Raw genomic sequence first — 26,372 nt, 5'->3', positions numbered from 1 at the left:
CCGTCGCAGGCCATCCAGAACAATAAGGTTAAATTGTCTAACCATGTCACTTGAGATTACGTGGCCGTCCATGGGGCCCTTTAGAGCTGAGCAGTTAATAAAACGTATGCATTATCTTGTTATTTCAATGTTGTTCTTGTTTAAGATATTAAATCACACTTAAATTATGATGGATCTGATAAAGTTTAAATTGAATTAGATTAACTTGAATTGACTAATGAAGATATTTCCAACGGAAAGATGAAATGGATATCGAATTCCTATCCTGGTAACACGAGTATAATAGGTATACTTAAGGCGATCATAACATATACGTTTTTAACATTTTCTTTATTCAAGCCGTAAACATTGAAGTCATTTTGATGTTGTTATTTTGTTGGGAATATTTTTCCTTTTGTTTTAATTTGACAAATATGAAACAGTGGGATGCATTCAAGAAAAGATATACTTAGTATGACACGAAGAAAAAGAGGTCGATAGACCATATACTTTATGCTTAACATATCCCCCCAACACCCCCAACACCCACCCGCACTCCCTTTCCCCTCCCTTTTCTTATCAGATATCAGATATTTAACTTTGTTGATTTTTAAAAAATAAATAAATGGTGTATATACATTTATATGCATTTTTTATAAAGATCAAATACTTATAACACTATGACATGTCATCTGGTACAGTAAAGCTAGGCTGGATCACAGGCACGTGATACAATTGTTCGATAGATGAACCGTTTGCGCGATTGATTAAATGTGTCTGTATCAACCACAGGGACTTGGCACAACTTCACAAGAACATGTTTCATATGTATCAAATAAGCTACTCCATATAAGATCAAACCATATATACAGATCATGTAAAATTTCAAAGCTGAATCTCTCGCTCACAATTGTCAACAAATGGTAAAAACTAAATATTTTGACAAATTCCAAATTCCATTCTTTGGTATAACATTAAAGATGTTAGTTTTAATAGATCTATTTACACACAACCACTAATGTTTAAATAGCATGCACAATTAATAATACAACAAACTGACGAAGCTGGAACATTAATTAATATGTAGTACTGCTGTTAACGACATTATGGAGACGCTGATACGGTACATAAAACAAACTCGCTTTTCACCTAGCCGGCTGCAGTTCCATTCACTGCAAACCCCAGTACATGTATTTCTTGGGGTTCATAACTCCAGCCAAGATATACATAACAAGTGCAATATAAGGTATGTTTATAGCGAAAAGAAGATTTATATCTTACTATTGTATTTTATAGCTCATATATTTTACGATAAACCTTATATAATGTATAAGATATTATATAAACTTTCCACAAATATACCAACAGTCTCTAAACACCGACTGGTAAAGTCTCCTGTGATTGGCATGTAGCACATGCTCTTCCCATATAATAAAAAGAGGTCAAAGTATAATGTAGAGAATTAAACACATTTGTCTAACCATGGTTGACTTTCGGCAATTTTGATTTTGTGAAACTGAACTTGTAGAATTTATAGAAGATATCACAAGTATTGAAGATAAAAAATTTGTAGATATCATTATATTAGATTATTCTCAAAGCGTTCGACAAAGTCAGCTTTGAAATTCTCTTTCATAAACAATGTTGATTTGTGTGTAATACGCATGGCTCGATGGAAAACAGACTTCAGCTCTTAAAGGGAAATATAGCTCTTAAAGGGAAATATCCCTACTACATACTTTGCCCTAGGTACATTAACATAGTTTTATCTAGATATACCAGGACTTATCATCCCCGTATACATAGAGTAGACATTGACGGTATCTTCATAATGTGGAAGGAAGGCAAAATCAGGTAGACGTAGAGGCAAATGAAAACTTCGCTTGCCATATTATCGTCTTGGCATATTGCAATCGGAAATGTTTTGTATTTTACCGACAAGCTTTAAAAAAAAGGCAGGGGTCCCGATTGCAGTGTATCAGATGAATGATATCATTCATTGAATTGTATCAACTATGTATCATTACAGACTGCCCATATCTACAATGATGAGTTTCGAACAGAAAAGTCAGATGTTTCCGTCTGTACGTGTCAGTAATCTGAATGTCATACCATTATCAAAGGCCAGACAGGACGAAACACTCACTCAGATCATCAAAACGGCCTCAGATCTGACAGGAATCACAATGAACGACTTTGATCAGACTGCTGTAAGTTATCGCGAACATTATGATTAGAAATTCGATCATTAAAACTGTCAAATAATATCTTAACTGGAATACTATACATGTTATTGGATATAGCGTTGTTGTATTTTGTTATGATAAGATGAGTTGCTATTTAATTGTAATCAAACTACTTTTTTTAGTATTGAACTTATTTTCAGTTGCCATCTTATGAAAACGAGACGCTGATCATTATTCCAGAAGGTATGTTGATTGCATCTACACAATAATAAATCTTTATCAGTTTGATTACAAAAAAAAACGATTAAAACTTTGATGAGTTAGTTTGGCATTAAGGCGTATCTTGAGTACAAGTTCTGATTGTCTGCTTCCCCGAGATAGGTATAACATTTATGCCTGTCTTTATCCAGGGTATGATCAGGCGTTCAACATACTGAACAAAATGCTCATCCTAAGAGCGCATGACCTGTTTGAAAATGAAATCAACTTTAATCTTGATGATTTCATCGTCGAATGTCGTTTCAATTCCATACAATGCAGCAAAAGGTAGGTCTAACCAGTCGAATACACTGCATATATGTAATAAGGCATATTGTAAGGCCCCGTAATAGGTACAATACAATGTGATCAGGAACCATTTTAGAGCAAAATTGGATGTCATTAGTACATAGCGTAAGTGACATTATATATATATATATATTAAAAATCAAAAGGTCAACGGTACCTGTGTGATAACTAACTAAGACCCGTCAATCATTTATGATCACCCTTCTTACTAAGATCACATGTCCTAATAGTATCCAATAGGAACATTTCTATTAATTGAAAAGCCTCCCTTTATGCCATAATTGTGTAATATAATTCAGTCACCACTTGAATTTCAAGGTCAAAACAAAAACAGTGTTTATACGTACATAAAGTCGAATCCGGTCAAACATGTGCTTCTATTGTGAATACAAAAGACATTTGCGAGCTTCTATTTATCAGGTTTAATTATTGGTGTGACTTAGAATTATTCACTGTTGCATCTTACCACAAAGACACTATAGAAACTGTAAACATCTACAACAAATTAATTTTCTTTATAGGACCCTTCAGACATTATACGATTATATAATTATATCGAATCTTTATTAATCTTTATTCTAAATACACATGTATTTAATTATTCTTTTGTACATGTATATCATGAACAATATGTTAATCGGGTTATAGGTTGATTGAATCGATTTCATCGCCGGAGTTTGATGCTATGGGTATCGAGTTTAATCTAAAAGAGGATGTCAAGATACCAGGACCTGCGTTTGGTAGGCATATTTTCCCCCCAAAATTCATTCATTTATTGTAATTGTTCATAGGCTTTAAAATTCTTAACAGCAAACAGCAAAACAACATCATACGTTTAATGTTGAATGTCCTTTTCCTAATTAGCATTACATATGGATAAACGAACATAGTATCAGTTTCTGAGATGTCTCCTTGTGTAACTGATACTTTCTGTCTTTTTATCTAACAAAGTGAAGACATTTTAGTCTATGCCTTGAATGGAAACATGTATGGGTACCAGTAGGTAGAGAATTTAAAATTTTACAACAGGTCCAACAAGCAAAGCTTTCATTTGCATATGATCATGGGGGCTATCTCAAAAAATATCCTTATTATAGGAGGACATCTCGAAAAAAAATTGACAATTGTATTAAGTTTACATCTCTAAATATTGAACTTGCGTTATCAGTTTTTAGTTGGACTGTAAATATAAATATACTGATGAGATGTTTTGTATAGTCAGAGCAATAATGAAACAACAATGAATAACTTATTTTATAAGACATTTTCTGAAAATATCAGTAAAACAATTGTTGTTAATTGCAATATAAAACTTGTTTCTTTAGGATTAGAAATGATCTTAAACGTACAGCAAGATGAATATGTTCCATTCTTTTCGCGATCTGCGGGAGTTAAAGTGGTCATTGGTGAAGGTGAAGTCTTTGATGTTCCAACCGGATTTGATGTTGATATTGGTCTATCAACAGTAAGTGAACAACGACATATATATAGTTTCATATCATAATACTTTTTTTTAAATGTATCTGCAAATATTTGGCATTAGCAGAGGCATTGATAATAAAGTACTACATAAGAATAGTGTTTAACATTTGAAATATCTGTACATTTACATGTAGTTGTACAATTATGTATATCCCCTAGTGCTACGCAAAGTTTAACCTCTGACCTGCCTATATCTGTATGTTACTGAATCGTACGCAATGCTTGACCTATCTGTAGCCAATGCTCCCATAGTGTACGCTATGTTTGACATCTGACATTACTTAATGCATCTGTAGCAGTATACTCCCCGATTGTACGCAATGTTTGACCTCTGACTTGCCGATAACTGAATGTTACCAAATCGTACGCAATGCTTGACCCTTGACCTATCTGAATCCTATGCTCCCAAATGGTAGGCTTTGTTCCGCTCGAACCTTAATTAATGTTCCTGTATCAGTATGCTCTCCATTGATACAAATTGTTTAACTCTGATCATAATGTACATTTAGTTGTATGCTTCCGAATGGTACGCAATGCTTGACCCTTGACCTATCTCTGTGTTCCCGAAGTCTACGTTTGTTTGACCTCTGACCTATCTGTAGCTGTATGTGTCCGAGTTTAACATTTGACCTAACTATATATGTAGTTTCTTTGATTGAACAGTGTTTAAACTTTGACCTATCTGTAGCTGCATGTGCCCCAACGGTAAATGATACCCAACGTTTGACCTCCAACCTATCTGAAACTATAATTATAATGGCATAACGGTCTCATTTTGTTGATTTCTCTAACACTTCAACCTCATTCAGCATCATTGGTAATTTGTTATCTTTATGAAGTATATACTATAATTACTACTGAATTCATATTCAAATGATTTTTGTATCCTTTTATACATAACATATTCCCCTGTTATCCATATGTTGATGGTATGTGGTATATCTTTATGTTTGTTAAGTTATTATAAACTCGTGTTGTTCTTTAACAGGTGGTGTACACAAGATTGCCTGGTAAGACCGGACGATGTAGTGACTCAGAAATCTCTATAGCTGTAAGTCATTCTACTCAAAAAGACACTGATTCCGATACGTCAAAGTAGACTTAATAGAATCACCATAGTTTTCACAATTTAATTTGACAAATTCTGCATAGGTTAATACATTGTAGATTAAATTAAAATATGCGCTTAGTCTCTTTGAAAACCTTCATTTTGTTTCTATTATCACCTTCTTGAATCATTTCTTATATATTTGTTTCTGTTTGGTCTTGAATTTACATAAACAAATAACGAAAATTGAAATCTTGCTTGTAGTAAGCATTTACATTGGCTCACATATTATGTTATAATGTAAAAAACGACTTCGCTTTTTGTAACGTCACTTTTTGTAACGTCACTTTTTAAAGGCTGATACAGCGACATATTTTGTTCTAAAGAAAAGGAGCCAATCAATAAAAGTAGATTTTTACACGATCTGTTTCACAGTATATTGCATTATAACAATATGGGGCAACGAAATAATTCTAAGTGTCGACATGAGCAATGTCAAATTTTCGAGACAATCCGCCCCTTTATCAAGACACAGATAATGCAAATAAAATCACATAATATATAAACAGTACTAGAAAATACAATAATATACAGTAAGACTAGTATTTTTGGTAGTAGTTGAAATAACAACCATGAAACCTTTTTCGGCTGCCGAAGGGTTCATGGTTGTTATTTCAACTACTACCACATTTCAAGTAATTTGTATCCTGCAGACAAACCTTTACAAGAATCTAGTGTTACCCGGATTATTACCGTTAATATTACTTCTTTGAACAGCGCATTATAACAATATGTATACATGTATTTGACATATTCCTTGAATAACCCTTTGATCGTCCGTTTTCCACCCAACAGTATTGTTTCCAGAACTGTACTTACTATTCAGCTGTCTGTAGCTGCAATTGTAGATGGAAAACATGGAGCTGCAATGGCATGTATGAAGATTCCTGTCTCACTTTCAAAGGTAATTATATTTAGAGTAGTTATTCATTTCATCTCATTTCTTTGTCAATAGTCATTTCCTGATTTTCCCAGTATCGGTTTTGAAAACAACACTTACGATATTTAAGTGAAGAGGTAATTGTAACACCAAATTGATCAACGAGGGGTTACATTAACAAAATATAGGTTTATACGGAATCCCTTTAAAATACAAGGATAATAAGACCAGGGGTTCGGGGAGGGTAAGCGTCCTTGGCTTCATTGACGACACCTTCCATACAATCTATGTCACATTCTGGTTATATCATCATAAAAGTGAGAACCAGAACGACATCAACGAGCATGGAACCGTTCTAACTTTATATCTCATCACAAAAGTATTTCTCGATATGGTCATTTTTATTTATTAACAAACATTCCTCCAAAGTATGATATGCTTAACAAAAACCGTGTTAGCCATACTTAAATCAAACATGTTCTGATTTATTTGCAGATTTCGAATGTATAGATAACGAGGTGTATTTTAGCAGCATAAATGGAGATTGCTCTTATTGCAGAGTACCTTGCCAGTATGTACATACCAAACTATTGCATAAAACTTAAAAGAATGCCACTTTTTCACATTAGAAAGTGTGGTTCACGCAAAGATGTCTTTTGGTTATTTTTCCCTATATTTTCCTGGATTTGTTAATCTCATTAACGAAATTTTATTCTCATTTATAGTGCTTTTATCTAAGAATTGCTACTCAAGAATAAACAGGAAGTGACGTCACAGATCGTTTCAGGAACTCTAATTTAACATAATTCGTAGTTATGATGTCACTTTGGTCATTCTAAAACAGTTGTAACATATAAATTGTTCTAAACAAATTATTTACAGGCCAGTGGGAAAAATATTTGAGGTCTACGGTTGAATACCTTGTTCAGATAAAAATAATGTACCTCTACCTTAACGGCCCTGTACCCTTTGTGAAGCCTAAATCATTAAGCTGTGTGACTTTTATAACGACTGTAAATGTCATATCAAGGCAGTGTGATGACCACACTTATACTTAGGTTTCCTGCACATTTTGCTGTATCGTGTAGGTTTTGTTTATCTCTTCGCAACTTTAGTCGGCGAGGGGATTGATGGATAAGCCCATATGTATTTTACCATAAGATGTCCTTGCTCTTTCGACACATTTGTAAAATAAATGAAGTCTACAGGGTTGTCTGTTCTATATAGCTTATACTTATTTTGCTCTGAAGAAAACAATGTTACAAAATAATAGTTTGAATGAATCTGCATTAAAGCAACAAAATATAAACTCACAATTTCTGTTTCAGTGAATTGACGTATAGGCGGACTGTGTCAATGTCAAAGTGGCCGGCATACAGTTATGCGCCGATCCTTGAGAACAAACTTTCCAAGAAAAACATATCAATAGCACAGTCAGTGTAAGTTCAGAACAGTACTGGGATTCATATAAACACATGTATTGTGATGTTGGTACTATGCACATGCAAACATTATATGGTCATGTGGTGTCTGTATACACATTGTATAATCATCTAGTGTCTAAATTGTAATACCATGTGGCGTCTGTATATACATTGTATAATCATCTAGTGTCTATATTGTAATACCATGTGGTGTCTGTATATACATTGTATAATCATCTAGTGTCTTTATTGTAATACCATGTCGTGTCTGTATATACATTTTATAATCATCTAGTGTCTATATTGTAATACCATGTCGTGTCTGTATATACATTGTATAATCATCTAGTGTCTATATTGTAATACCATGTCGTGTCTGTATATACATTGTATAATCATCTAGTGTCTATATTGTAATACCATGTCGTGTCTGTATATACATTGTATAATCATCTAGTGTCTATATTGTAATACCATGTCGTGTCTGTATATACATTTTGTACATTGTATCCTCATCTAGTGTCTATATTGTAATATGCTATGGACTCCATACACGTATATATACATTGTATCACTATCTGATGTCTATATTGTAATACCCTGTAATGTAGTATATACATTGTATCATCATCTAGTATCTATATTGCAATACTCTGTGGTTCCAATGCACGTACATACATTGTATCATCATCTGGTGTCTATATTGTAATTTTTTTGTGGTTCAATGTTGTTATGATAAAATTATATTCATTGCTATAATAATAGTATATTTAGAATAATAAAGAAATGACGTGCTCTGTAAATCACGAACAAATAAACAGAGAATGTTCAACTCTTATTCCCTACGTGAACAACAGCAGTTTTACTACTAAACCTGTCGTTTGATGGTTGCTATTTTAATTACTTTCAGGAATGACCTGGTCTCTGTCAGGGTATATTTCTCATCGCTGATCGTGGAGAATGAATTTGAGGTCTATTCATACACGGTAAGTATCACGGCATCATGTTACCAAGATTCTGTATAGATAATTTATTTTGAATACTTTATAAAATGGCCTCATGTCTCACGTTGTAAGCGTTACTGAATGGCTTGAAAATTTTGAATCTTGAACTTATAGGTCCATCACTAGCAAACATGGCTCTGAACGATATCAGTACACCAAAATATCAGAACACTCAGTGGTAGCCATTTTTCTTTACTTATAAACAGAACACAGATATATATGTAATGTTCTTGCAAATCAAATTGTTCCTTGACCCAACAGTCTGTATCTAATGTATATTAAATGTCAACCAGGTATTTCTTCTGAATTGGTAAGATATGATAATTTTTTTTATCCAGTGGACACAGTGGTACGTTGATGTAAAGACTTTTCAATTATTGCGAGTCAAACATTCTGAAATAGAGTAAGGCAAGTTGATATAAGTTATGCATGATTGAGCACAGGTAGTAAACAGATACAGACCAAAAACAATAATTGATTTGGATGCGCTCAGTTGGAGATGTTCTCCATAGCAGATGATTATTGGCTTTCTACTGTCTGTTGCTAAGTGGATACAAAATAAAATAATTTGACGTTGGAACGTATCTGACTTTTAAAACAAACGTATACGGACCGATACGGTTGATAAGTTGTCTGTCACCGTAAATTAAATCTCGAATTTAAGATGTTTCGAATATTTCCCAGGTGTAAACATATCTATTGACGGACATAAGACATGTACTTTTGTATTATATTGTTCACAGATAAATATATACAATGCAGATAGATGTATTTAATTGACAGGTGTGCAAGGTATGGAGATGTCTGTTTTAGAATGTCCAGGATGTAGTTTACAGAATGAAACACGTTGATTATGAATTTGTTCACGGTCTTACTCTATATTTGCTAAATGTCGTCACGATATTAGACAACACCTTAGCTATCTGAAGCTGTGCTGTTTGAAGTTATGAAATAATTATTTTAGACATTTCTCTTATACTTTCTGTACAGTTACTGCAAATTGATTAAGCTTCTTTAACGAGGGCAGACGGAACTTCCTTAAATCATTTTGTCCACAATAAAAGATAGCATTCATGCGTGAAAACACTGACATCTTTGCAATCGGAGAAAACAGTGCATGTCTATCGTAATGGGATCTTGTCACGTACGCAGCTAATATGATAATACATATGTTAAATGTTCATGCTTACCGATTTTAATGACCTAGTTGCCTTTATGAATCATTAATAGAAGTTCGTGCCTCGTAACATTCGACGAACTTGGAGTTCCATACCCCAACAGACTTATAAAACTTTAAGTATGCTTGATAAACCATATCACACAGAATAGTTTGTGCTTAGTTTGAGTAGAAGCACCCTACTGCGCCCATAAATATATAATTTCTCACAATTTCTGCCCTTTGATGTGGTTTTACGATTCATAGTTAATGGCGGATAAATCATGAATTATCCATTTTTGATTCCTGACACCGTAATGCCAGGCTATATTATATTTTACATGTATTTGGAATGACGTATTCATAGACTCTGGTATGCTTATTATTCCTTCTTTTGTTTTAAACAACATGTTGACAAAAATATATTACATCATCTTGCCAAAACTTGCCGGCATAGTGGTAACACACTTGCATTTCGCCTAGGTGACCCTTTACACATCCGGGCAAATAAGCGTGATTAATATAAATTTATAACTTATTTCGCAGTTGTTGTAAAATAGATACATTTTATATTTGTATCCAAAAACTTTGTCTTCCTTCAATGACAATACTGTAAATGTACTAATTTTAATAAAAACAGAAATAGTTTAGCGCGAACATACATTGTTTTCTATCATTAATTTAGCGGAATGATTCCATCGCGAAAAGGGCTAAAGTAAGGTTACCGCTAAATCATGTACGGTTAAAGTACATGATGGTAAATCGGTAGAAGACGTACTGAATGGTGTATTCTCCGTACCACCGATTAAGTTAAATGCATGCATGATATTTTATTTTTTGATTTGATGTCTTCGAGAGTTTGCTTTTCGGGGTACATTTTACATAAAGATAACTTCTTTATTTGTTTTTAGGTCATAAATTTAGTCAGTGATATCGGCGGACAACTTGGACTTTGGATTGGAGTCTCAATTTTGAGTTTATTGGAAGTCTTAGAACTAACGAGTCTTTTCACTCTGAACATATGTCAGCGGAAGAAAAACCAAGTATCACAAACAGAGGAAGGCACTTCAAAACTGGAAACGGATCAGTATCATAATCAAGACATGATACATGTTCAAGACCTTTCAATGTAATATTGATAATTTGATTTATATATTCGACAACCTTGGTTAAAATAGGGAGCCTGGCCAATATCTGCTAGGACATGATTCTTTCATTGTGTGATGGAAAACATATTGGTTTCATTTGCTTACCTACTGATATCATTATTACTACATTTTACCCCACTACTCATTTTGAGAACTTGACATCATTTGTATTTGACCCAAAATTCCCTTGTGGCGGTTGTCTTCAACTACTCGTTTTGAAAACTTGACATCATTTATATTTTACCTAGAAATTCCTGGCGGCGGTTGTCTTTGATGTTCCAGTAGACAAACCCCTGCGGTACATCTGGATCTTTTATCTTTTACATGGATATTCATATGAACTGTTGTTTGGCCATAATCATTTTGATATATAGTTTTATATATAATTAGGGATTTCATTGTACATTTATATTCGCTTGATGTTTTCTTTAACCAGTTAAAGACTGTTGAAGTATCAGTTTTCCTAACTCCTAACTACTGCCTGTGAAAGAGAAATTGTTTGTGTATGTTGTCATTACAATATATAATCATAATTATGATAACAACAGTTTTTTCCCCAGTTTTATCTCAAATTTACGTAAGAGAGGACTCATGTGTGTCCATGGTCGGGCAGAGTTTCACTAATGTCTCATCGGGTCATCATAAGACCCAGTGTATCCCACTGTATCTTGACCAAAGCCGGGGCACTGTAGAATCAGGTTTTTATTATACAATTAATCCTGTTTTAAGGTCGGCGAAGAATACAAATAAATATAACCATGTGTAATGTAAATGTTGTAATTTAAAGAAACAAAACATTTCGTGTATTTAGAGAATTATAAGTATCTTTTTACAACATATGTCTACATTCATATATTGCCGGTATTGTATTAATTGACAACACAAAGCCTTGTTGTTCTGGACGAGTCATTCTTAAATTATCCATTACGGGTTGCCACCTAGACTGGCCCCCTGTCTCTAGCATATTAAAATTATAAATAAAATTGAGCTTTATGATTTTGATCCCTAGGATATGTCTGATTCTAAGTTTCAAACTAGGGGCAGATAATCTGGTATTAGAATTTAGCTTGACAATTCTTTAAAAAAAAACTTAGGGTCTGGTGGCCAGTCTAGTTGCCACCATCTACTACCGGGTGACCCCAGCAGGAAATGGCCATGGCTGTTCACGGGGCGATAAAACCAGCCGACAAGCAAGGAACCTTGCGGAAGTTTGTTTTTGTTCCCTTTGAAAGCTTTGTGCTTCAATATTTAATGTCATATCTTTATCGCAATGTGTGTTTATCATGTTATGACTTTCATTTGTGCACAATGTAATATATATTGAATTTTAACAATGAAAGATATCATAAATGTAGTTGTTATTCGATAGTGCACCCTTGTATGTTTACTTGGTATATTTTAATTATTAGCTCACCTGGTCCGAAGGACCAAGGTGAGCTTATGCCATACCGTGGCGTCCGTCGTCCGTCCGTCCGTCCGTCAACAATTGACTTATTTGACTTCTTCTTCATAACCGCTGATCAGAATTTGAACAAATTTGGTCAGAAGCATCCCTATGAGTAGGGGACTCAAAATTGTAAAAATGATGGAGCTGACCCCCTGGGGGCCTCTGGGGTGGGGCCAAAAGGGGTCAATTTGGAGCTATTGATATAAACGACTTCTTCTCTGAAACCAAGCAATGGCTATCGCTCATATTTGCCTGGTAGCATCATTATGGGGTGGGGATTCAAAATTGTACAAATGATGGGGCTGACCCCCCAGGGGCCTGAGGGGCAGGGCCGAATGTGGTCAATTTGGCTATATTGATATAAACGACTTCTTCTCTGAAACCAAGCAATGGCTATCGCTCATATTTGCCTGGTAGCATCATTATGGGGTGAGGATTCAAAATTGTACAAATGATGGGGCTGACCCCCTGGGGGCCTCTGGGGTGGGGCCAAAAGGGGTCAATTTGGAGCTATTGATATAAAAGACTTCTTCTCGGAAACCAAGCAATGGCTATCGCTCATATTTGCCTGGTAGCATCATTATGGGGTGGGGATTCAAAATTGTACAAATGATGGGACTGACCCCCCAGGGGCCTGAGGGATGGGGCCAAATGTGGTAAATCGGGCTATATTCATATAATTGACTTCTTCTCTGCAACCAAGCAATGTATATCTCATATTTCACTGGTAGCATCACCTTGGGGTAGGAATTTGAAATTGTACAAATGACAGGGCCGACCCCCCTGGGGGCTGATCATGAGGGGCGGAGCAAAAAGGAGTCAGTTTTGCACAATTGAAATAAACGACTTCTGCTCTGAAACTAAGCAATGGATATCGCTCATATTTCCCGGGTAGCATCCCTATGGGATGGGGATTCAAAATTGTACAAATTGTGGGGCTGACACCCCCCCCCCCCCCCCCCCCCCCAGGGGCCTGAGGGGCGGGGCCAAATGTGGTCAATTTGTTTAAACAACTTCTTCTCTGAAACTAAGCAATGGATATTACTCACATTTGTATGGTAGCATGGTTATGGGGTGGGGATTCAAAATTGTAAAAATGTTGGGGTTGACCCGGGCCGCCAGGGGGCTGAGGGGTGGGGCCAAAAGGGGTCAATTTGGCTAAATTGATTTAAACAACTTATTCTCTGAAACTTAGCAATGGTTTGACTGGTAGCATCCTATTGGGGTAGGGATTCAAAATTGCATAAAGGAAGGGGCTGACCCCCAAGGGGGCAGAGGTCAGGATCAAAAGGGGTCAGTTGGTCTAAACAAGTTCTTCTCTGAAACTAAGCAATGGATATCACTCACATTTGTGTGGTAGTATCCCTATGAGGTCGCGCCAAAAGTCAATATCATTTCATGGATTAATGCACTTTTTGGAATTTTCAGTATTAAAATAAAACCATTGTACATGTACCCATATAAAATGCTTATGATATATATTGACATAGCAATACCAGTGACAAATATACTTCAGCATCATTCTTGTTTCATATCTCATGAAACCAGGTGAGCGATACAGGCCCCCTGGGCCTCTTGTTTAATGTATACAATATGACATGGGCATTCACTCCAGTTCTTCATTTAGTCTGGAATAAATGTTCATTAATAAAATGTTTATTTACCACAAGACTAATATTTATCAGATAATATGAAGAAACTCTCAAATCTCGATTACGGATTTTTTTTTTTTTTTTTTTTTTTGCTATTTTTTGCCATCGGCACAATAAAACGTTTGATGTTATATATGCATGAAATCATACTAATGTTAGTACATTTTGTCAGTATGTATGTCTTCGTATTACAATGAAATCGGCTAGCTATGTCATGTGATTAATATATCAGAACCAGTGTGTATGGACATTCTGAACCGTGTCACTAATCAAATGCATTAAAGCGTGACAACAAGCCAGTCAGTTTTATCTTCGTACGTTTGCTTTCAATTCGGTGATTAATAAATTCTGTTGCGAGCGTCGATCAGCTCACATTCAAGCTCTTGTAGCCATTTTCAGCAATCTTATGTACTTATGTGCCTTCACTAAACATTGTTGACGTTTCGTCTTCATCAGACCTTGGCTGCTGGTATGATTTTACACACGGTAAAACAGACAATGTGTGTTACCTGAGGTCGCACTAACCTTTTGTATAGAAACTGTTATAATGATACATTTTAATAAAGTTTACTTATATATTTCGTAACGGTGAGGACAATAACAAGCTTGTTTATATTTGATAATGGAGCTCAATCGCGACATCAAAGTAGTTTTTTTTATAAATGATAGAGCTCAATCGCGACACAACAGTATTTTTTAATAATTAATGATAGAGCTCAATCGCGACACAACAGTATTTTTTAATAATTAATGATAGAGCTCAATCGCGACACAACAGTATTTTTTAATAATTAATGATAGAGCTCAATCGCGACACAACAGTATTTTTTAATAATTAATGATAGGGCTCAATCGCGACACAACAGTATTTTTTTTATAATTAACGATAGAGCTCAATCTAAAGTGAAAGAAATCGAATCAGAACTATTACCGTCATTTCAAACTCAATAAATAAATCAGTAGCACGTTGAAATAGAACGAAAGGGAATTCAGGATCAACAAACTGCTTTATTTCGAATCTTTTTAGGTTCATAAATTTGTATTCAGATATCAATTTCCCCATAGGAACAACATCTTAATCATATCGATATGGTTTATTAAATCGCTTTATCATATATTGAGAATCGTAGTAATTATTAAATTGATTAAAATGTCCTTCTAAACCCTGAACGGTACAGAATGTACTGCAGCTAAATTTTACTTTCATTGTCTCTACTCTCTTCTCTGTCCTGGCCATGCTCCTCATTTATATGATTCCGCTGACGACATGACATGATGATCAGACACAGGAGTTCTACTATCTCAGACAGACTTAGAACTGAGAATCCTGCCCACAGCCCTAACTGTCCTCCAATGTCGCTCAGAAAATTCTGCTCCTAAACAAGAAATAATATCATAAAACATTAAACATGTCTATGTTACACCAAAACTTGAAAATAAATTCTAAGTGACCATAGTAAATAGTTCGTTATATCCATAATTATAGAATTCGAAACATAAAGGTCACATTCAGGACTTTTAATTAATTTTATGATAAGCACAAATTCATGTTAAGTCTGTTTGTCTTAAGAACATATTACCAAAACATGAAATGGAAATTTTCAAAATATATAGGACAAATGGTATATGGTTCGTAGCAAACAGATATTTAGTCAATATCAAACTGACTTTTGACTAAAAGTGATCTGTCAATAGAGAGCATAGTTTTATCAATGGTTGCCTCCCTTAGTATACTTATATTGAACACTTTTTTAAACACAGTATATGAAGAGATAGAACATTCAAATAAAGATGTTGTTGAAATAATTACAGTGTATGCTACCTCCTCTTCAACTACTTCCTTGGTCAAGGAGTGCAGATATACTTTCACTTTCAGAATGTCATCACTGAAATAAATTGTTATTGATTATTTCCCATCCTATGACATTTCTGTGACATCCTGGCATTACAGAATATATATGGATTTCAATAGCCTGACAAAAATAGATACAAAATGTATTTAAATTCTGACGCGTGAATGAAAGTCACAACCATTTCAAACAATTGGAAATAATGAAAACCTGAAATTAGTATTTTTTATACTACTAAGTATCTATATATGTAGATATTCACTGAAACTAGGTCTTACTTGAATATCATAATAATTATGTCAACCTAATGCATGTATAATGGATTAAATAACTGTTTTACCTGATCTTGTTATAGTTCATCTTGCTCCTATTGGCTAACCTTGCTACCACAGGTTCGAAATTCCCAGATGGCCAGCGCGTCATAGACATCAATGGTACATACCTCCGCTCTCTAGTAGGACATTCAAACCATTTACTCATTTGTTAAACATTTCTTGTTGATTTGAATATTTTATTACATATACGAATTACATTCACATTAAACAACCGATGATTAATCAGCACGGCAATGTAGAGTTCTTACAATAAAAGAGTTCTACGAAAGGCGTACGGCATGGAATATTAAACAGGTGTGTAAAATGTAAATGTATCAATTACTATCGATATTAAGTTGGAACTTACATGCATGGTACTTGGCACTGGCTTGAACAGTACCTTTGTAAATCCACACGTTTTAGTTCTGTCTCTAGACATTCCAAATCTGCAAAATGAAACAATATCTACATAATTTTCTAATCAAAATTTGATTAATTAACAGTATAATATAGATGATTATACTATGTCTTGTTTGTTTCGGTTGGTTGTTCAGTTTGATATTATAGAACATTTTCAGTTAACGAAGATGATTATTTCACCTTTGGGTAACTATTTGTATGATATGCAGGAAACTTAATGACAGCGATTTCAACAGTATTTCTTGTATAAAATGGCTAGAATTCACCTGCACATGTAGGCCATGTGATTAAGTGCATGTGTTTGTCAATAGACATTATTCTCCGTATAAGATAGAATTTAAACATTCCAGATGCACGAAATAAAGATAATGAATAAATCTATTTTCTGGCAAAAACTGTGAATATTTTCAGACAAAGCCTATTATTCGTCTAATCCATTGTGAATTTCGTACAAACAAGATAGAAAAAATAGTCCCACTGAGGTCAAATAAGGCATGCTTTAAGTGTTTTACTCGAAGCTCAAAGATACTCACCTGCAAAATCACAGGTCTCGCCAACTCCATCCATTCCGCTTGTAATTGATTGGTGATTACACTCGCATTGATATGTCAAAACTTCTGCTTGGCAAAACTGGATACATTCCTAACCAAATAATATCAAAACCATTATTAAAACGTCATATAAGAATCAACATTCTGTAGCTCTTGGTTTTTGCGTTATTCTTACAGATTGACTACTGGTAGTGATGACTTGGGCCAAGTTAGAATATGTATCATATATCAAGTTAGCAATGGGAGATACCATTACAATTAATATTGATAAAGTTTCGTGAGAGGATAGAAACAGACTTACCACAGAAGACGAAAAGAGGTTTGAAATGTCACAATCGTTGGTTCCGTTGTATCGACGGCGTTCAGTCTAATACAGATATATATAAACATACATACAAATATATTGATGTGTTAATCAAAACTAAATTCAAAATGCGATGAATCAAGTGCAAAATTCTTTTGGAAGCGACATATTTACGCCGAGATACGAGGCAACGCTTATAGAGAACACGAGAACGACCAGATGTTCGAGAAGGGCAAGCGTCTCTTATTTTCTAAGCGCTTGGGCATGGTTTTGTTCATCAGAGGCTATAACCATATGTAAATTTTCACGTTGTGCATATTTCTTATAAAATAGAAAATTAAACAGTTTACACGATTGTGATGACAGAGAAATTCTCCCTTGATGAAAGAGGAATTTTCCCGTTTTACTTTATACAGTTAATCAACAAGTAAGTAAATTTCAGAAACTTGCTTTATTTACATTAAAATCTGAGAAGAGATTTCTCCATAAATGAAGAATAAAAATACATTGGTGGAATTAATTTTGATTCGCTTGATATTGGCAAATTTAAATTCCGCATGAGTTCTGCCTAAATTGTAATATCAATTTCAAGCATAAAACAGGAAAAAAATAGTTTGAACTATGATTATTATTTCATCACATATCATTACTATCTTTTTCAACATATCATCAGAATTATTAGTAGTAGGCGATAAAGTTACCGTAGAAACTCCTATGTTGACAGAAAATCCTGTTGGCAAGGATATGCCATGATTGAATAGATCCGGAAAATGTCCTGCTTCGCTTATTCCTAATCGGACTCCGGCAGACTCCGAAATAAAGGGGACGTAATCACTCTGTCGGACATTCAGTAACAGCTCTAATCCTTTCACAAGCATAAATTTTAAAATTACATATAAACTACATGCATGATTATATTTTCCATTACAAAATCAGTTCACATGATGTAGAACATATATAATGGTGTCAAAACAAAATTATTAAGCTAAAATACATGGAGATCATCAGATGAAAAATCCGAAGACCCTTAACCTTCTTGCAAGTGATCAATTGAAAGCTAGGCTATATTTAGTAAGCATTTGTATTGTCAGCTCAATATCATAATCTCAATAATACAGCTCAAATCAGATTGATTCAGTTCTATCTGAAAGCTTGAAAGCATTTGAAAGTATAATTTTAATATAAGCTCTAATAAATTTATTCCCACCTGTCCTGGGGTTTAATAAGTCACCTTACGATCCTTCTAAACGTGAGATTGTTTGTTTCAAGCTATCTAGCACTGTTAGAGAAAATTGCTGATATTCAAGCCAATTTATCAGCTTTTGACATCTCCCTTAAGCTCCTTGGGCTAGGCCAGATCCCAGTCATTAATAGCAACAAAAACGGTCGTATCCAGATTATAATTATCTGTTTTTGTCTCATGCCATAGTGTGTGTGTCGACAAATAAGTAGATTGTCAATTTTTTTTTTGATAATTTGCTTGTCCATATTGCAGCTAATACAAAAAAAGAAGCAAATTAGATATGGCTTACCGAAGCTAGGTCCAGCAACTTCGGCTATCGTGTTTTCTGTGTGTAGCATATAACAAATACCATATGTATCGTCTCTAAATATGGTGAAGTTACTGAGGAAATAACATAATACGTTAAAGAGGCAACAATCACAACCAACGTTTACACAAATTCATTAACAATCAGCGTCCTGGTAATACTCGTTAATACGACCGAAAATTACATACAAAATATTAAGGCGGAGCACAATAGAATTTCGTATGGATGCAATTAATCGAATTTGAAGCATCAAATGACAAGCTCAAGCCAGAGGTTGATATAAGCGTAAAAGCTAAATATTTAAAAACAAAAAAATTAACAAAAACAAAAAATAACCACACAACCACACAAAAAAAAAAACAAAAAAAACAACAACAAAAAAAAAAAAAAAAAAACCCACACACACAGACACAAAATAAGTATTTCGATACAGTAATAATACACAAACAACATTACTAAACGTTTTTTCTGTATTTTCTATGGTATACTAACACTAGAACAGTACGCCCATCGACCTATTGAAACTTACTCCATACTACATGAGTTACCATGAAATTTGCAGTCCAGCACAAGTTCGTCAAAGTATGATGACATCTGTAATAATTGGTCATCAGAAAGATCTATCATTCGCAGAGAAAACAATGTCCTTCCAGCTTCATGTGGGTCTCGAAATGCACCTTAAAATATAAATGGTAAATACACAAAATCGAAATTCACCTTCAATATACTTGATCAAATACACCATTTCCTCATGTTTTTGATATATATATATAAAGGCTTTTATGGAAAAACGGTCAATACATATTTTTGTTTATTACAAACTGTTTACAAAAGAAAACTATATGGTAGGGCGACGTTAATATGAAATATGATAGCGTACAGTATATATTATACACATGCAGTAGTATCAAAGAATTTGCAAATCAATATTGATCATAGAACATGAATCATGATTATTATTAAATATACATGTATGTTTTATTAGAATATACAAGGGTATATATTGATAACATATTTACCTACTACAACGATCGCTAATATCGTTATATTATACAAATACCTTTTACGCAATATGTAAAAACTTATATAAAACTGTACTCACCTATGTTCAAGGTCGATGAGTAAGTGTAATTTGGGATCTGAGAAATAAACATATATATGTTAAATAAATACAAAAGCAACAAGAGGATACCAACGAGTCGAAACAATCGTAACAATTGTTCTAACTCAAAGGGCCAAAACAATCGTCATTCTAACTCACAGGGTCAACACAATCGTATTTCTAGCTCAAAGGGTCAACACAATCGTAACTCTAACTCCAAGTTCGACACAGTCGTCATTCTAGCTCAAAAGGGCCAACACAGTCGTAATTCTAGCTCAAAGGGTCAACACAATCGTAACTCTAACTCAAAGTTCCACACAGTCGTCATTCTAGCTCAAAGGGTCAGCAAAATCGAAATTTTAGCTCAAAGGGCACCGCAATCGTAATTCTGACCCAAAGGGTCAACACAATCGTAATTCTAGCTCAAAGAATAGCACAGTTGTCATTCTTACTCGAAGGGTCAACACAATCGTAATTCTAGCTCAGAGGGTCAACACAGTCGTAATTCTAGCTCAAAGGGTCAACACAGTCGTAGTTCTAGCTCAAAGGGTAAACACAATCGTAACTCTAACTCAAAGTTCCACACAGTCGTCATTCTAGGTCAAAGGGTCAGCAAAATCGAAATTTTAGCTCAAAGGGCACCGCAATCGTAATTCTGACCCAAAGGGTCAACACAATCGTAATTCTAGCTCAAAGAATAACACAGTTGTCATTCTTACCCGATGGGTCAACACAATCGTAATTCTAGCTCAGAGGGTCAACACAGTCGTAATTCTAGCTCAGAGGGTCAACACAGTCGTAATTCTAACTCAGAGGGTCAACACAATCGTAATTCTAGCTCAGAGGGTCAACACAATATTAATTCTAGCTCAGAGGGTCAACGCAATCGTAGGTTATAGCTCAAAGAGTCAACACAATCGTAATTCTAACTCAAACGGTCAGTACAATCGTAATTCTAATCCAAAGGTTCGACGCAAACGTAATTCTAGCTCAATGGATCAACAGTTATCGTTATTCTAACTTTAACGGTCAACACAATTGTAATTCTAATCAAAAGGATTAATGCAATCATAATTCTAGCTGAAAGGGTCAACATAATCGTAATTCTGACCGAAAGGGTCAACACAATCGTATTTCTAGCACAAATGGTCAACATTATCGTAATCTTAACCCACAGGGTCAGCACAATCGTAATTCTAGCTCAAAGGGTCAGCACAATCTTAAGCACAAGCGATAAATTGCAATCAGAAAATAAATGAATAAATTGCATGTTACCACGTGGTATTATATAATTGTAAGGAATAACAGCAGAAGGAGAATGAAACTAGGTTTTCCGGAAAGATGAGCGTCCACGTCTTCATCATTGACAACCGCATGAAAATCCTTATCCATTTCAGTCCAGTTTGTTTTTTTCAAAATAAGGACTGTGTTTGTGACAACGGGACCACAAGACATATCAAGGGTTATCAAATACGCTTGAGTCCATACGCACAGGAAACTAGAGCGATTCCCAATGAAATCACGCAGTCAAAAGGTATAAAGGCTAAACTTTGTAGATGAATTCACCGACATCTTTAAAACAACTTTCGACAAAAACGTTTCAATTCTAGTTCTGGTAATCTGCTTTGATCTGATATACTTTCTTGTTATATAAGATTTTCACTCAAAACGTCATTAATAAAAAAAAATGCTTTAACATTGTCTAAAGGCATTTAAAGGGGGTACGAAAAAAGTGTACATGTGGTATACTTACATGGTTCGAATACCTTGTCTGTGTAAGAACTTGACCTATTCACTGTGGGACCAGTGAGTGCAAATCGAAAATTAGGCCTCATATGACCACTTCTTTTTCTATAATATTTGTTTATAAAGATGACGTATGCTATTGCTAAAATTGTCTTGGAAATTCAAATAATTATTACTGAATATATATCCTTTATGAAATAATACAAGGCCAAAAGGTCAGATGTTGAAATTGTTGATTTTACAGAAATTCACTATGCATCATCATGCTATAAATGTCCGATTATTATAATAAAGTCCACTGGTATCGTTTTTAATGGCTAGAATCGTTACACAGGATGATACGTACCGGACTATCTACACCACCAGGCTTCTGGAACTCCGTCAGGCTGATATTCCAATAATATGATAGTTGTTCAATGATTTCAAACAAATGCGACCATTTCTTTACCTCTGAGTAAAGTAGTGGATTGAGATCACAGAAGGTCACAGTTGGAAACATTTGGTTCTCGTGAACTATTCTAACTTTTGTATTCAAAGGTATGCTGAAAACATAAAATATAAAATTCAGCTCCAGGCGAGAAAGATTACCGATTAGTATTCATTGTTATTTATGTAATTGCTAGTAACGTAGGGAGCTAAAAATATCGAAATCAAGAATGAACACCATGGGAAGACTAAATATGACAAAGGGGATATACAAATACAGAAAAGCATTGGGGCCGAGGTAGTGAGTACATTACTTTCGCCTAACCTATCCTTGATATTTATTGAGTATATACATGTATACAAAATGTACGTTCACGAGTGTTAAAAGAAGAAAGCATTCCCACACCAACAGCGTTCATTTACAAACAAATTCCGTAAATGACGGTTATTTCACCCCAGTCTTTGGCCTCTAGAATCACAATTAAACTACTGAAGAACAGCTGCTTGCTATAGTTCTTATTCGTCAACTATTTATCTTTTTCTTATTTTAAAGTGTCCTCTACTTGTATGATTGCGTGTATCAAAAGCACAGTTTCAACACGCTTATTGAATTAAAGCAAAGGGACTGGACGCATATATTGTTCAACTCAGATTTACGACTTTGCCAAAACTCTACAAAACATTAAGACTCTTTGTCTGCAAGGACATCCTCAGATAAGTATTTCATCGAACTTTCACAAAGATTCCAAAAATAACAACGACACAGTTACCAACTGACATGCAACATAAGTCTATAAATAAAACATGTTTCTTATTATGTCAACCCCGCCATAAATATTAGTTCCCTTTGCCAACACAGATTATAGTCTATTAATTATTAGGAACGTCATTTTTGAGTCTGAAAGTAATATTAGCAAAAACAACCAAACCATGAAATTGCATCATTTAAAGAAGTCGACTTACTTTTTATACTGTGCTGATAGTTCCGATATTTGGTAGAAGCATACAATAAAAGATGCCAGACACATACAAAACCAGAATGCTTTCTGTATCCAAAAACGGGACTCGGACAGTCGGCCAAGTCCGTGGATAGAAGTGTAGCTCATGAAGTTTCGGAGAGTATCACGCGCTCCCGGAGCCATCTTGGATGAATATTCGATATTTTACTAAATGAGAAAAGACTAAATTTGTCCGTATCTTTTGGTGATGGAGGTTTTGACGAAGATGGCAATATGGCTATCTCATCAGAATTACAATTTGTGTGCAGTTATTCCTCTGTACTCCCGTCAAACATTAGTTCCGCATGTATTTCGTCAGCGCAGAGTAAATACTGTAAATACGGAGTAGACAGACAAACACCGACAGAATGATGTAAAGTTACTGAAGAGAAAAAACATTGATAGGACAAAAATGCATTATTAATGAACTTGTTATTCTACACTGAAATTCAATGTAATTATCGTTCCATGCTAATATCTGATCAATGATGGCATAATAATTGCCAATAGTAAAATGCATTACAAATAGAATCGCGGTGTTATTTTTTTCACTAGGGACATTTTACATTCATGTACATCTGTGATTAAATTCATATCATGCAATATAAATGCAATCTGTAGCTTTGGGGGAATAATATTATAGGTGTTTGTCACAGTATTCAGTAATTAAAAACAGTAGCATTTGCTGTATAGATACACTTAGCAATTATGTTGATATTTATATTGATATTAATAATTAGACTTTGAACATTGAAGTGGTTCCTTTATATATTGGCCGTGGTTCAGAACACACATATGCATTTTATGTTCTTGCCAAAATTATCACACATTGCTGAGACACAGACATGAGAACATGAGATCTGGGATCCCACCTTAGGTTATGGTATTTTCAGACATATACCAGACAGCAGGCGATTGGGGAAGTCCCTATCTTAAATTATCATATACGCGACTGTACTTCCATATCCAATGCAATGCAATGTTCATTACTTTCGTTTCACAATTACATTTCATTAAAAATGCATGTACATATGTAACTGGGATTAGTCTTTTATAAAACAAGAGATGATTAATATATTTCTTAAGACGGAATATGATATGTTAAGATGTATACTATCACAGGGCTCAGACAAGAGATAAGGCGATTGGGAGAGCCCTTATCTTACAAGATGTCAGACTGTAGTTACAATTTATTAAATTAAGTCCATTTTTATTGTCCGTACTCTCTATCTAGATTTCCACATTTTTGTTTCCGAGTATCACTGACAAGATCTGGAAGGATCAACAAGAAGCTTGTCCCGAAATTAAATTGATGATTCGGCATTTCATGGTAACTTGTATAAATTGCTAATGCCAATGAAACACTCTCTTTATGTTATACATTACTGCAAACGTACAGATTTTGGCGGTTTTCAATTTTAGCGCATCGCAAAATTTCAATATTTTAGCCAAATTGTGAAAAAGCACACTTTTATTAATTGCTGTATATATATATATATATATATATTTGTATAGAACGCATAATAAACGTAATTATAATTTAGCGCAGAGCTTCAGCACGCTAAAATAGGTTTACCGCTAAAAACGTAAATTAACAGTAACTATGTGTATAGCACGTATATCACATCTAGTATTGGATTTTAAGCGTCACGCGTCTATGGCTATGATCTGTCACATTCATCAGACTCAGATAAAGCATGGCCTTTGTACGTGCGCGTGCCTGCATAACATAAAAACTATGTTCATTCAAACGGTGTCGATGTATACGTATATTTAGCTTTGGAGTCATAATGGAAATAATAGAAATGGGGAAAGTCGTGTTGATAACGTTCATGCCGCCATTGTCTTCTCCCACGTTTGTTGATGCACGTGGCAGCATGGGACTTGCGTCTTGTAATAACAACCAGTCAATAATCCATTCTAATAATAAAATCGTGAAATACAAATAATTGATAACTTAATTAATTCAAGATACGCAAGAGCAATACGAGGATATTATCTGTCAGTAGAAGGCGTAAACACCTTTGATGACTAACATGGTAAATACTTATATTCCCCCATTGATTTTAATATGACGATGATAATCAATCATTAACGTTGGTTCGTATAGTACATTTTTATTTCTTAACTTGTTTGTTTATCGGCTAGAATATTTGTGTAGGCTCCCAAATTAAATTAAGTAAATTTAGTGGTAGTCACACAGAAGATATATTTATTTTCTGTAAAATCCAGCACACGTTGTTAGTCTGACTGTTGCTAAGCAAGTAACCCGGGTCCTATGAGTAAGGTTTACGCTATCTGTATCTGTATATGTATCCATTTAGATATTGAAATTGATGTATGGCTTCGTTTTGTCATGAACAACACGCTAACAGAATGTTAGAGTATAAATTTTAAGTTTTTATTTTCAATTAAAGCAAATGTTCCAATAATTCCACATGGTTTTTTGTTTGTTGGGGGAAATGCCATAAATCGCGCATTGATAACTATAATGCGTCGTTTTAAAATCTGACGCGGCCATTATAGGCAAAGAATCAATAAAATTGAAAAAAAAGTATGGTTTCTATGAAAAATCATTTGCAAAATATCCAAAGCGTTTGTTATCGAGGTACTGCTCTGACAAGTGATTTCTGAAGATAAGCTTTCTTTATAAATTGATTTTTTAATCGATAGTGACTCGCAGCCATGTTTGTTTACATGGCAGACACCACTGTTGCACAGTGACCGAATATGTAGTGAATACCAGCATTGGACAAAATATGAACGAAAATCTAGATTTACATGGCGACCCTTGAAAAAGTACAAGAAGAATAAGATTATGTGTTCCGAAAGGTAGAATCAATAATAGTTTTACTAACATAAACAAAGGACCTACCTGTATTCTCTAGAGTTAGTTAAGAAATGTTCTTGTTATTGAGAGGACGGTCAGGCTTGCAATTTACTTACTATATAATGCATTCAATGTCCAATCTCGATCCTTAACTATCTTGTCTTCACATGATTCAGGCCTTTTCCTCCCTTCACTGAAAATCAAATTAAAATGGAAAAAAATGATGACCAAGAAGACATCACACTACT

The 26,372-nt window shown here is 34.5% G+C and overlaps 3 protein-coding genes across 3 annotated transcripts; 1 reads left to right on the top strand and 2 right to left on the bottom strand.

Annotated features, from left to right (window-relative positions):
* The first annotated feature begins 2,607 nt into the window (after window positions 1-2,607).
* On the top strand, window positions 2,608-11,960 carry LOC117332218 (degenerin unc-8-like). Its single transcript, XM_033891103.1, has 9 exons — window positions 2,608-2,711; window positions 3,381-3,472; window positions 4,058-4,197; window positions 5,203-5,265; window positions 6,118-6,226; window positions 6,698-6,773; window positions 7,531-7,641; window positions 8,537-8,612; window positions 10,698-11,960. Exons 1-9 carry the CDS (start codon window positions 2,608-2,610, stop codon window positions 10,917-10,919), a joined length of 993 nt encoding a protein of 330 aa, XP_033746994.1. The 3' UTR covers window positions 10,920-11,960.
* Window positions 11,961-14,998: 3,038 nt separating this feature from the next.
* LOC117332855 (degenerin unc-8-like) lies at window positions 14,999-19,337 on the bottom strand. Its single transcript, XM_033891907.1, has 8 exons — window positions 19,005-19,337; window positions 18,174-18,337; window positions 17,470-17,535; window positions 17,151-17,259; window positions 16,565-16,643; window positions 16,224-16,334; window positions 15,844-15,919; window positions 14,999-15,409 (listed from the first exon to the last, which is right to left on the bottom strand). Exons 1-8 carry the CDS (start codon window positions 19,051-19,053, stop codon window positions 15,224-15,226), a joined length of 840 nt encoding a protein of 279 aa, XP_033747798.1. The 5' UTR covers window positions 19,054-19,337; the 3' UTR covers window positions 14,999-15,223.
* A 96-nt stretch (window positions 19,338-19,433) lies between these two features.
* On the bottom strand, window positions 19,434-23,619 carry LOC117332854 (amiloride-sensitive sodium channel subunit alpha-like). Its single transcript, XM_033891906.1, has 4 exons — window positions 23,260-23,619; window positions 22,217-22,412; window positions 20,125-20,161; window positions 19,434-19,699 (listed from the first exon to the last, which is right to left on the bottom strand). Exons 1-4 carry the CDS (start codon window positions 23,436-23,438, stop codon window positions 19,548-19,550), a joined length of 564 nt encoding a protein of 187 aa, XP_033747797.1. The 5' UTR covers window positions 23,439-23,619; the 3' UTR covers window positions 19,434-19,547.
* Window positions 23,620-26,372: the final 2,753 nt, after the last annotated feature.

The sequence above is a fragment of the Pecten maximus genome, chromosome 8, assembly GCF_902652985.1.
Source record: "Pecten maximus chromosome 8, xPecMax1.1, whole genome shotgun sequence".
NCBI lineage: Eukaryota > Metazoa > Mollusca > Bivalvia > Pectinida > Pectinidae > Pecten > Pecten maximus.
The sequence above is the reverse complement of the archived record's forward strand: the minus strand, read 5'-3'. Positions and strand labels throughout refer to the sequence as shown.